The sequence below is a fragment of the Macadamia integrifolia genome, unplaced genomic scaffold (genome assembly GCF_013358625.1).
Source record: "Macadamia integrifolia cultivar HAES 741 unplaced genomic scaffold, SCU_Mint_v3 scaffold319, whole genome shotgun sequence".
NCBI classification, from domain to species: Eukaryota; Viridiplantae; Streptophyta; class Magnoliopsida; order Proteales; family Proteaceae; genus Macadamia; species Macadamia integrifolia.
In genome coordinates, this window is record NW_024869281.1 from 391,373 (window position 1) to 404,977 (window position 13,605).

Here is a 13,605-nt window from a genome sequence, read left to right on the forward strand (position 1 = left end):
GGCGAGTCATCGCCGGGTCAACTCGGAAACCCTACCGAGTCGAACCGGTGACACAGTGGGTCAACTCATATATACTATTTGACTCGGTCAAAGGTTGACCGGGTCGTTGACCATTTGACCCGAATTTGACCCGGAATTCATATGGCTGAACCGGTTGGTTTTGATTGATTTAAAAAAAAGACTTGTTTGGTTTTTGTTCATTTTGGGTTTTTATTTAAACTACTTTAAATTTCATTTAAAGGTTCGTTTTAAGGCCAAATTGAAATCTGTTTTTTGCGTTGGATTCCTTGTTTCGGGCCACATTTAATGATCTAATTTTTTAATATGACATGTTTATTTGAAATTTTATGTTGTATTTAGTTTCAATCATTGAAACAAAATGGCATAAATCAATGCTTTGAAAAATATATATGTTATTGGTTGCCATGAAATTGAGAAGTTTTTTTTTAAATTGAGATATGTTAATAAGGAAAAGGGTGTAAGCTTCCGCTCATTCTTAGTTGCAAAGTAATTTTGCTTTAGGAAACCATGAAATGATGAGGTGGAATCCACCAAAGTGGTACATCTTATTATTTCATGATTTTCCACAGGGAAACAATGTAGGTGACATTTGCCCAAAGGTGATGTCACCAAAGTTAAGAAAATGACAGTAACCTAGAGGTTCCTAAGCCCAAAGGTGAGGGGATTTCAAAAGTTATTGTTCTTTTCACAGTAAATATAAATTTACAAGAGGACCAGTGCATTCTTAGCCCAAAGGATAGGAATGTAGTTGCGGTTGTGACTCTTGTATGGTTATTGTTGTCCTAGTGACATTTATATGTATGTTTTGAACATAAAGATATACATCTCCAATGGGAAAGATATGATAGAACTGAGTGAAACCCACCAAAGTGGTACATTCAATTCGATTGTATCTTCTCCAACAGTAAAGGTGATACTTTCCCAAAGGTTATGTCATCAAGGTTTGAGGATAATCATCCACATTTCAGAAAGGGACATTGAATTTGGAGTTCTTTTGCCCAAAGGTGATTGAATTCCAAAGTTAGTGTTGTTTTCACAGTTAAAAGAATAATATAAGAGCATCAGCTAATTCCTGTCCCAAAGGATAGGGATACATTTTTTAGTTGTAACTCTTATTTAAAATATATTGATGGTATTACATGCTTTTATATTATGGTTTATATTTTGATATTTGGCATGTATTGTGTTGTTGTTACTGCTGTAGTAAGATGGCAGTTCCCTCAAGTTATGTATCTTCCGTCCCAATACTCACTGGTAACAACTATCAAAAGTGGGTGGAGGAATTAGAATTGCATTTAGGTCTTCTTGACTTAGACTTGGCACTTAGGGAGCCTAAACCTGAGCCTCTCACAGACTCGAGCAGAAGTGCTGAAAGGACCAAGTTTAAGAAATGGACTGAAGCAAACAGAAAGTGCATACTGGTTTTAAAAAAAAGGCAGTTCCTGAAATTATACGTGGGAACATAGAGATCAAAGACACTGCAAAAGAATTCCTGGATGCTATTAAAGGTAGATTTCAACACAACAAGAAAGCTGAGAAAACCACATTGATGACCAGGCTAATGAATACAAGGTATGATGGATGTGGGAGTGTTAGAGAATACATTTTGGGTGTAGCTACTGATGCTGGTAAACTTAAGGATCTTGGAATACAGATCGATGAAGAATATATTGTACGCATTGCACTGAATACCCTCCCTAGTCAGTATAAGGTTATCCAATCTACCTACATTGCACTGAAGGACGATTGGAGCCTAAATGAGCTCATTTCCATTTGCACTCAAGAGGAAGAAAAATTGAAACAAACTAGGTTTGAGAGTGCAAATGCAACTTTTCACAAGGGATCTTCTGGTGGACCAAGCAGAAGGAACAAAAATTTTTCCAACAGAGGAAGCGTCAAGCCATATGACAGGACTAATAGCTCTCAAGAACTTGACACATCTCAAAAGGCTCAGGATGAAGAGAATACCAACAACGTAGAGTGTTTTTGGTGCCATAAGAAAGGACATGTGAAGAAGGACTGTTTTATTTTCAAGAAATGGTTAGAGAAAAAGAAGAATTCTGGGGTTGATAAGCAGAATGATACTAATAAAGGGTGAGGTAGACTGATCATCAGCAATTGAGAGCAAGTAAAATTTGGTCACATCAAGTAGTTAGGATTTCTTTACATACAGTTATTTGAAATGCTTGATTAGTGGGAGTTCTGGTTTTGTTTAGTATTTGTTTATGTTTTGGACCTTAGCCCATATGTTTTGGGGCACAGTTTGATGAATTATGGTTAAGTTTTAGCATTTACATTATGCACAGTTATTTCTTGAAATATTTGGTTTATGATTTCATTTGAAAATGTTTTATAGGCAGTAATTGTCTTAGTTATAGGCAATATTTTGCCACAATTCAAAAGGTAATGTTTGCCATATTTTAAGACAGTATTTGTCACAGTTCATATGCAATATTTGTCACAGTTCATAGGCGGAAGGCCACAGTTAGATATTAACCACAGATCAAAGGCGATTTGCCACAGTGAAGGTTAATATCTCAGTTAAGGACCTACATAGAATGACAACAGTGTAATTTGAGGATATGTCAATATTTCTATGATGGTATCCCACATAGATTCGTGTTAAGAAACTTACTTATGTTTGTAATAACAGAAAGTTGTATGTCGTATATTGAGGTGTATCTTCTGCTGTTATTCGATGTGAGTGGTTTTTCAACTGAATCACAGTAAGAGTGGTTAATGTAATAAGATTCTATGACCACACCAATTTAAAGACATCCTTATAATTAATGTAGCCCAAGTGGGAGATTGTTGGATTTATGGGCTAAATTAATTATTCGGGTTGATTAAATGGGTGAGAGTCAAATTACATGAACCGGTTCGGCCCACTCTCAAGCTTAGGGATATACTGGCTCAACCCATTGTGGTTTAGGGTTTTGAGTGCAGGACAGTATTATAAATACTAGGTTTTGGGTCCCTACAACCATTATTCACTCTTCCCCACTTTACCACTAAAGTGAGAGAACCAAGGAGGTTTAAGGGGCTATAGAAGATCCATAGACAAGCCAAGAGAGCGAAAGTGGGAGTGACCAACATCAATCATCTTTAGCATACTAGGTGAAAGGTACAAATCGATCCTCCATAATTTTATTAGATTCGTGTTCTTGTTTTTCCTGTGTGGTTTCCTCCATAGGGTTTCAATCTCAAACCCATAGGAAGTTCTAACAGGTGGTCCTTAGGTTAGTTTTTAAGTTTGTCTTTTGGTATCTATTGATGGCCATGCCATAGGATAAACATTTAGATATTCTTCTTATATTCACCGTCTTAATATTTAGTTATAGTGAAACGACTAATACATTATCAGTATCATGTGCCTTCTTACATTTTGTCTCGTTTTTTGATATGTTCGCACTTGGATACAAATCTGTGATAGTCTCATTGTGCTCCAATTGATCAATTTGGCATAGGAGATTCCATCCTACATTGACATCATATATAGATCCCTCATGTATCCCTATCTACATTTTATACCAATGAAGAACTAAATAATGGTATTATCCATATGGAATTTATATGTCAGAATAGGTAAGAGAGAGTGTCAGTGTAAATCTCACTATTTAGTGTATGAAAGATGTATAAAGAAATTTGTACAAGAGGATGCATACTTCTTTTTTTCACTTTAATTATAATCACAAAGCTTATGTAAAATTTTATGGTTTTAACATAAACGGGAACTATTCTACCCAAAAAATTAAATAAATAATAAATAAAAATAAATGAGAACCAGAGTCATTGCTGAAATAATTCAATAGTCAGTGAGCCTTTTCATATTGATCTTGCCAGTCTACCTTATTGTGAGGCTACTACTGTTTCTCCTCCCAATTATTGATTTAAGCGTCCAAGCCCATTCTTCCCTGGGGGGCCAAGAAAGGAACTGATGATGCAACTTGCAAGTGTTTACAGAATTTCCTTCCACTACTTTGGGCTGTCACCTCTGATCCTTGGAGTTGGATATTTTATCGTCAATTATGTACAATAAAGGTTAAGAGGTGAGAAACTTCTCTCCTAATAAACCGAAATCGTGCTACTCACTTTGGATTGTCACATCTGATTTGGAGTTGAATATTTCATCATCAATTCCATACAATAAAGGGCACAATAAGGGATAAGAGGTGAGAAATTTCTCTCCTAATAAATGAAAATCATGTTACTCACTTTGGGTTGTCACATCTGATCTGGAGTTGAATATTTCATCATCAATTCCATACAATAAAGGGTACAATAAGGGGTAAGAGGTGAGAAACTTCTCTCCTGATAAAGGGGAATTGTGTTTATTAACACACCTTATATCTCTCCATCTGCTACGTACCTCCGTGTACTGTGCTGGGTCCTCTCTATACACAAGTTAAACGCAAGAAAGAAAATAGGGGATGGTGGTGAAATTGAGAAGAGGCTGCCTCATAATAGCAGCCTTGTTCATTGTTTTGCAGGCTAATTGTGAAGCTCAGAAAAGTGAGTGCAGCCCTTCTTCATGCGGGAACCTTGTCAACATTAGCTACCCATTTTGGTTGAAAGGCCATGATCCTCCCCCGGAGTGCAGGGACCCTCGATACGAGCTCTCCTGTGAGAATAACCGAACCGTTCTATACCTGTATTCAGGGAAGTACTATGTAGACTCAATCTCTTATCGGAACCGAACCATGAGAGTGGTTGATTCTGGTCTCCAGACTCACAATTGCTCCTCTCTACCTCTTTATTCCTTGACAAATCTAGCTAATTTCTCGCACTCGACAAATCTAGAAATCTTCGGTACTACTGATACAGATCCTTTCTTGTACCCGTCGAGTAGGCAATTGGAAAACTATATAGTTTTCTTGAGTTGTGAAAGCCCAATAGTCCCATTCACAGCTAATTCATCATCATCAGCTCCACACTTTGTGGATACCTCTCCGTGCATTAACGGTTCTTCGGGTTCCCAATATTCTTACGTTTTTGTGGGAGATGAGTTGAATTATTCAGATGTACCGGACTCGTGTACCATTGGCACAATGGTTCCAATTCGAAAGTTGCAAAAGGCGGGTGATCATCGTTCTTTCTCTGAGATACATTATGAAATGGCCATGGGGTTTGAACTCTCATGGTATCAAATTGATTGCGGAAGCTGTAATGAAACAGGGGATTTTTGTTATGCTGATGCAAGTCCCAATAATTACACCATCATCTGCAACCCCGGCTGCAAAGGAGGACTTTTCCATTCAATTTTCCATTATACCCCCGGTCAAAGTTGTAAGTATTTTCATAACAAATTGCGATTGTCATTTATAATGTATTATTCTGTGTTTTAAACATTTATTCTTAATTTCTTTGGTTATGTTTCTTTGATCCCCTTCGTTTTACTCATGATTCATGACCCAGGCTCTGGTGGCCTTTCGTTATATTTCCCCTGGCCCCATAAAAGCAATGAAATTTTCTCTCTCAAAAAATACTTCATTCTACAGAAGAAAAAAAAAAAAAAAAAAAAAAAAGGGCCTAATTAGTGCAGAAGGCTTCCACCATTATAGGGTCTGGAAGGATCAAAACATATGCAATTTTACCCCTCCTTCGTGCAGAAGGCTCCCACCATTTATTTATTGGACCGAATTTTCCTACACCTACTAATTTTGAGCACGAGTCCTAACTACTCTGTCTCTCTCTCTCTCTCTCTCTCTCTCTTTTTTTTTTTTTAGTATAATATAATCTCTTTTGTTCACAATATATTGAATTGCTGATACATTTTCCTTCTTGGACATTGTAGGCTTTAAGCTAAACTATTGGTTCCCATTTTACTGTAAGTATTGCACTTAATTTGTTTCAAATTCAATTTCTAATATAGAAAATAGGGAAAAGGTTCTCTGAGCCAAAGGGTACACTGTGCCTCCTCACATTGGACTATTATATGATTTAAAAAAAAAAAATTAAAAATTAAAAAATTGATGTGAGAAGGTGTAAAGTAGCCTGCTTGCTCAGAGTACCTATGAAGGTGTAGAGTACCTTAATTTTCATTCTTTTCTTTTCTACTCACTTCTTTTCCTTTGTGCCTTTTGCAAATTGCAACAGACAACGTACTACGGCCTTCTCTCATTATTATAGGTAATCTGACCCACAAGAAGATATAAAGATGACAAGTGAAGTCTTTATTGATATAATGCAATATTTCAATATGTTGATTCTAACAGGATGATCTAAGTGCTATATATATATTAATCTCTTGTCCAGGGTTAATCCTAAGCTGCTTCTTGACGCTTAGAACTTTATTGGGATATCTATGTTTCCCCATATTATTGATCTATATGCTGCGACGAAGGCACCTCTCCTTGGATGCTAACATTGAAGAGTTCCTACAAGAGCATAACAATCTATTGCTAATTCAGTACTCATACTCAAATATTAAGAGGATGACTAAGAATTTCAGTGACAAACTCGGTCAAGGAGGTTTTGGGTCTGTGTATAAAGGAAAACTCCGCAGTGGCAATCTTGTTGCCATCAAGATGTTAGCAACATCTAAAGGTAATGGGCAAGACTTTATCAATGAAGTTGCTACTATTGGGAGGATTCATCATGTCAATGTGGTGCGACTTATCGGATTTTGCTTTGAGGGATCAAAAAGGGCTTTAGTGTACGACTTCATGCCAAATGGGTCATTGGACAAGTACATCTTCAATCAAGAACAAAGAGGCAATATTTCCTTAAGTAGTTGGGAAAAGATGTACAAGATTGCCCTAGGAGTAGCTCATGGGATTGAATATCTCCATCAAGGTTGTGATATGCAAATTCTACATTTTGATATCAAGCCACACAATGTTCTTCTGGATGAGGATTTTACTCCTAAAATTTCGGATTTTGGGCTTGCCAAACTATATCCAGTAGTTGATAATACTGTTTCTCTCACTGCGGCGAGAGGAACAATAGGATACATAGCTCCAGAACTATTCTACAAGAGTATGGGAGGTGTCTCCTATAAGGCTGATGTTTATAGTTTTGGAATGTTGCTAATGGAAATGGCAGGAAGAAAGAAGTATGTGAATCCATATGCAGACAATTCGAGTCAAATTTACTTCCCATCATGGATATACGACAAACTAAATCAAGGAGAAGATATGGAAATGGAAGATGCCAGTGAGGATGACAAAAAAATAGCAAGAAAGATAATCATAGTAGCATTGTATTGCATACAAATGAAGCCTGTTGATCGCCCTTCCATGAGCAAAGTCATAGAAATGCTAGAATCACCCACTGAGCTTCTACAAATGCCGCCAAAGCCTTTTCTAGCATCACTTGAAAGAGTAGAAGAAGATCATATAATTATGGAGTCATCACCCAATTCCGAATCATCTAGTTATAATTCATTGTCATACAATTCGATGATATAATCATCAACTTAAATGTAATTAATCTACTATAAATTGTTAGTTATTTAGTTGATAATTAAGCAATAGTTTGTCTGCTGTAATCAAATAGAAAATACAATTTCTTTGATTATGTATGACAGTTGTCTAAATCTACATATGTTTCTTTAATGGCCTAGGAAGGTTTCAATTGATGATCAGAGAGTATGATGAAACCATAATGTAAAAAGTTTTAGCAAGTGTCTTAGAAGCTAATCAAATTCATCTCTTTCTAAATCAGTATTCACTGCTTTGGATGTTAATGAGGCAATACAAAATAAGTTATTATATATGAACTATATGAAAGAAAAAATACTGAAACCAAATTCTAGTTTAGAATTATTACATTCTTCAGAGGAGCTGACAAGGTCTCAACTAAAGATAATAGAATAGTGGATGACATATTAAAGTTAAAAGGAAATTTTTGGGCCAGCCTCTTGCATCCTATCTCTCTTCTCTTTTGAATAAAAAGACCTCCTTGCCCTCATGTGTTTAGTCCTATGATTGGTGCATGCCGTTAGTTTATTGGAAGTAGTGGCATGCCTAACCCTTTAATTTGAAAATAGGTCACAATTACAAAATATTTCCTTTTTAAGTTTGAAAATTTCACTTCCCTTCCCTTTAATTTCTCCTACCAGTCAAACATAGTCTAAGTCAATACTCTTTGTCCTAGTGGGTCCGTTCTTTATTTCTAGATGCTACCTCCTGGAGTTATTCAAGTCGTAGGCAAAAAAGAAGAGAATGCTTGGAGTAATTAGAGAATAAGACGGTTCTTTTCACTGGTTATATTAGGTTGAAATTCCCCCTCCTCACGTGTAGCGGGTGTGGATACATGTGAACGGATGAATTGAGATAGGTCTAGAGATAGCCAAAATATGATTGGAGAGAGAAAACCCATTCTGATACCATGTAAAATTCATCCTAAAGACTCAAACTATTGAGTGAAGGGCTTCACAGATATGTGAGGGGACAGAAGGGTTCAATAGTAACCGATATAAGACAATTCTCCAAATAGGAGGTAAGGTTGATGCAAAGTGATATAAAATGAGGTGAAGAAAATCCCATTCAATTGATTGAAAGATGAAGCAAAATTTCATCACCATATATGTTTAATATTTTTTTATTTTGTGACATAGTTGTTGTTGGCAATCATTACAGAATTTTCAGTTTATTTTGGTTTCAATTTATTTCACATCTAACCAAATGTAGCCTAAAAGATTAACCTCATCCCCCCCCCACCAACTAAAGGAAAGAAAAATAATATTTCCCCACAACTCTAATAAACATTTTTCTTTGCAACTCAAATCTATCTTTGATTTTCAAAACATGGGTTCCTATGGGGTTTAGTTTCTAATAAGCAGGTCCATAATTGTGTTTATTGGCACCAAGTTTCAAATTTAGATTTCAAGTTTTAATGTGTACATTTACGTGTCGCATTCAAATATATTTCAAAGTAAGGAAGAAGGCATAAAAATACAAAATAAAAATAAAAATAAATGGGGAGGGGGATGTAATCAAAGGGCACTACTTTATGGCATACCATGTGATGCAAAGTAAAATTGGAGGGGATGGAAGTAATAACAGAACCTATGGATCCCTCCTAACATTTGTCATGGACATAAGGGATTTTTTATTGACACCCTTAAGGTATGAAATAATTTGTAACATTTTTTAAGCTTTTTAGTATAATTTTTTTTTTCAATTCAAGGTAAATAATATTTTCTTTTCACATGTATACTTAAAAATGTGTGGGATAATGATAACTGGTTTTGATAATAATATAATGATAAGCTATTTTTAAATTATTTTTATAAAATTTAAATACTTAGCTTACATAAGAATGTATCAAATTCTAAATACATGTACTGAGAAGTCAACTGGACAATGCATGCATGTAGGCATAAATATGGATGTATTGGACTTTTGACTCAATTATGAGAGGACTGAAAGTGACTTGATGGTTGTGGTGACTTATATGCTGAATTCTACTATCCTCCGGAGGTTTCAATGAAAAAGGGCATGCCTCAGGTCATTTCTTGACTTTATGTCATGGAAAATTCCTCAATGTCATAAAGAAACCAACTTTGTAGCCGATGCCTTAGCGGAGAAAAGTATTTGTCTACAGATGTTCTTTTCGTGGATGACTAGTCCAAGTTTGTTCAAGAAGAAATTTTATGAGATAGCGAAGAATAGTCTTGTTTCTATGTACACCTAATTTTATTTATTTTGGCAGTAAGGGAAACTACTTAGCATTGTGTTGTTGACTCTAGGGGTGTGCTGATGGTTTTTCGTAGGTGGTCCTTGGGTTAGTTTTTAAGTTTGTCTTTTGGTATCTATTGATGGCCCTGCCATAGGATAAACATTTAGATATTCTTTTTATATTCAGTCTTAATATTTAGACATTTAGTTATAGTGAAATGATTAATACATTATCAGCATCATGTGCCTTCTTACATTTTCTCTCTTTTTTGATATGTTGGCCCTTGGATACAAACTTGTGATACTCTTATTGTGCTCCAATTGATCAATTCGGCATAGGAGATTCCATCCTACATTGGCACTACATATCGATCCCTTATGTATCCCTATCTACACATTATACCAATGAAGAACTAAATAATGGTATTATCCATATGAAATTTATATGTTAAAATAGGTAAGAGAGAGTGTCAGTGTAAATCTCACTATTTAGTGTATGAAAGGGGTATATAGAAATTTGTAAAGAGGATGCATACTTCTTTTTTTCACTTTAATTATAATCACAAAGCTTCTATAAAATTTTATGGTTTTACCATAAGCGAGAACTATTCTACCCAAAAAATAAAATAAATAATAAATAAAAATAAATGAGAACTAGAGTCATTGCTGAAATAATTCAATGGTCACTCGGCCTCTTCATATTGATCTTGCCAGTCTACCTTATTGTGAGGCTACTACTGTTTCTCCTCTCAATTATTGATTTAAGCGTCCAAGCCCATTTCTCTTGGGGCCAAGAAAGGAACTGATGACGCAAGTTGCAAGTGTTTACAGAATTTCCTTCCACTCACTTTGGGTCGTGACATCTGATCCTTGGGGTTGGATATTTCATCAATTCCATACAATAAAGGGTACAATAAGGGGTAAGAGGTGAGAAACTTCTCTCCTGATAAAGGGAAATTGTGTTTATTAATACACCTTATCTCTCCATCTGCTACGTACCTCGGTGTACTGGGCTGGGTCTTCTCTATACACAAGTTAAACGCAAGAAAGAAAATAGGGGATGGTGGTGAGATTGAGAAGAGGCTGCCTCATAATAGCAGCCTTGTTCATTGTTTTGCAGGCTAATTGTGGAGCTCAGAAAAGTGAGTGCAGCCCTTCTTCATGCGGGAACCTTGTCAACATTAGCCACCCATTTTGGTTGAAAGGCCATGATCCTCCTGCGAAGTGCATGGACCCTCGATATGAGCTCTCCTGTGAGAATAACCGCACCGTTCTAAACCTGTATTCAGGGAAGTACTATGTAGACTCAATCTCTTATCAGGACCGAACCATGAGAGTGGTTGATTCCGGCCTCCAGATTCACAATTGCTCCTCTCTACCTCTTTATTCCTTAACATCTTATGGTAATTTCAGTTATCCATTGTGGCTTGATATATTCAGCGATTCAGCGAGGCATAATAAAGATCCTTACTACTACCCGTCGCTTCTGCCGTTGGAAAACTACATAGTTTTCTTGAGTTGTGAAAGCCCAATAATCACATCATCATCATCATCATCATCATCATCATCATCATCTCCACACTTTGTGGATACCTCTCCGTGCATTAATGGTTCTTTGGGTTCCCAATATTCTTACGTTTTTGTGGGAAATGAGTTGAATTATTCATATCTACCGGACTCGTGTACCATCGGCACAATGGTTCCAATTCGAAATTTGCAAGAGCCCGGAGATCGTCGTTCTTTCTCTGAGATACATTATGAAATGTCTATGGGGTTTGAACTCACATGGTTTCGCTTTGATTGCGGAAGCTGTGACAAGCGCAGGGGCTATTGCCTTCCTGGCCTAGATCCTTTTAATGATAGCTTCTTCATCACCTGCGATTACAGCTGCACAGGATATTTCCATTTTTACTCCTATTGTAAGTAAGAGTGTTTTATTCTGGGTCTCCTTAAAACATTTGTTCTTATTTCTTAGTTTTTTTTTGGTATGTTCTTAATTTATTATGTTATGTTTCATAAACCTTTTTTTGTTTAGCGCATAATATGGATTGGTCATGTGTTATATCACCTTCCTGGTCCTGGATAGGACAACTCTACCCCTTTTTAAAACAAAATTAAGAAAAAAAAATATGTTTTTATTACGATTTTACCTTTAAACTATACATGTGGATCGTGATTGAAAAGGTCACAATCAGAGATCGGAGATCCATCAAGGCCAATACCAATTTCAATTGGCCTGGATCGGCTTGGATTGGACAGATCTACTCTTTTTTTTTTTTTTTTTTTAATCAGTTTTATTGTATTTTGCCCTTGGACCATACATGTGGATCGGTATCTGAAAGGTCAGGATTGAGGATCGATGAAGACCAATATTGTTTCGATCTAACCTATATTGACTGTTCATTCTGATATTCCAAAATTAATTTTTAGTTTCTGATTTTACCAATTTGCAATCTTGGGCTGTTTTAAACTTTGACAAGTGAGCAGGGACCTATCCTTGGATCCACCAGTTCAAAAATTTCAGCTTTGCCTGAAATTGGATTTTTAAAAAGACATGCTGGTTGGACAGGAGAGGTGATTCTCCACAGTCCATTTTGGAAATCCATAAACTAATTGCTAGCCTAAGTGACCCATGTACATAGAGAACCAAGTGTGATTATAATTTTTTTTTTTTTTTTTTTTTTTTTTTTTTTTTTTTTTCATTTTTTTTTTTAGAAGTGATTCTCCATCTCAAAACAAGGGGCAAAGATTTTTTTTTTAAACAAGAGAGAGATAGACACATGAAAGCACTGGTATAAGCTATGCTCCAATACATTTTTTTTTTTCAAATATTATATTATTTAGACTTGGTTACTGATATACTAAACAATGCCATATCCAGTATATATGTTGAATGGCTGATACATTTTTCGTACCTGGGAATTGTAGGCTTTAAGCAGTTCTTCTGGAGCACGATTTACTGTAAGGACCTGCGCTCAATTTATTTATTTATTTTTTAATTTCTAATGTAAGGAAAAAAAAAATCTTTTCCACTCATTTCTTTTCCTTTGTGGCTTTTGCAAATTGCAACAGACAATGTATTACTGCCCATTCTCGAGCTTATAGGTAAGGCTTGATACTGTTTCTCCTGATTTGTGAATCTTATGGATTCTTAAAGACTTATTGAGATGCAAGGGAAGGGAAGGGGAGGGGGCCTACAAGGAGCCCTTTCCCACATGCCTACCCACATTGCAGTTTGAAAGAACTAAATAAACATAGTTATTCCAAATTTCTCCACATGCCATTATAGTGGTTTTAAAATTGTTTGAAAATTTTGGTTCTTCGCAAGACTGTTTCAACGACGTGGGTGCTTCAAATAGTATGGGATGACCCTATAGGGTAATTTGATTGAAAAAAGTCACCCAATATGATATGCTACCTAGCTATCTAGGGAGTTCTTGATTAATTCCAGAGTCAGAATGCGAAATCATCTTGCCCATGTGGCAAAAAGAAGAGGACGTGGAGGTACCCTTTAAATTGTTGAAGTCTACTTCTATGTAAGTCTCTTTTCTGATATTATCAGTTTCTCATCCAATATTTTCTGCCTTGCCAAACTCCTCCCATTCTATTTAAGGATTGCTTAGGTGTTATTTTTTGCTAATCAGACCCACAAGAAGAATTAAAGGGGACAAGTCTTTATTGACATTATGCAATATTTCAATATGTTGATTCTAACATGATGATCTAAGTGTTATATATTAATCTCTTGTCCAGGGCAAATCTTAATCTTCTTCTTGATGCTTAGAACTTTGTTGGGATATCTATGTTTCCCTGTATTCTTGGTCTATATGCTGCGACGAAGGCACCTCTCCTTGGATACTAACATCGAAGAGTTCCTACAAGAGCATAACAATTTATTGCTAATTCAGTACTCATATTCTGATATTAAGAAGATGACTAAGAATTTCAAAGACAAACTTGG

At 35.9% G+C, this 13,605-nt stretch overlaps 2 protein-coding genes across 2 annotated transcripts in view; one reads left to right on the forward strand and one right to left on the reverse strand.

Moving 5' to 3' along the window:
• Positions 1-69, reverse strand: part of LOC122067884 (rust resistance kinase Lr10-like) — a 1,007-nt gene extending 938 nt beyond the window's left edge. Inside the window, exon 1 of the mRNA XM_042631726.1 lies at positions 66-69. Within this exon, the coding sequence (XP_042487660.1) occupies positions 66-69 (4 nt within the window). The remainder of the gene's footprint in view (positions 1-65) is intronic.
• Positions 70-4,326: 4,257 nt separating this feature from the next.
• LOC122067882 (rust resistance kinase Lr10-like) lies at positions 4,327-7,590 on the forward strand. The gene is made up of 4 exons (XM_042631723.1): positions 4,327-5,307; positions 5,816-5,848; positions 6,118-6,150; positions 6,277-7,590. Exons 1-4 carry the CDS (start codon positions 4,452-4,454, stop codon positions 7,428-7,430), a joined length of 2,076 nt encoding a protein of 691 aa, XP_042487657.1. The 5' UTR covers positions 4,327-4,451; the 3' UTR covers positions 7,431-7,590.
• Positions 7,591-13,605: the final 6,015 nt, after the last annotated feature.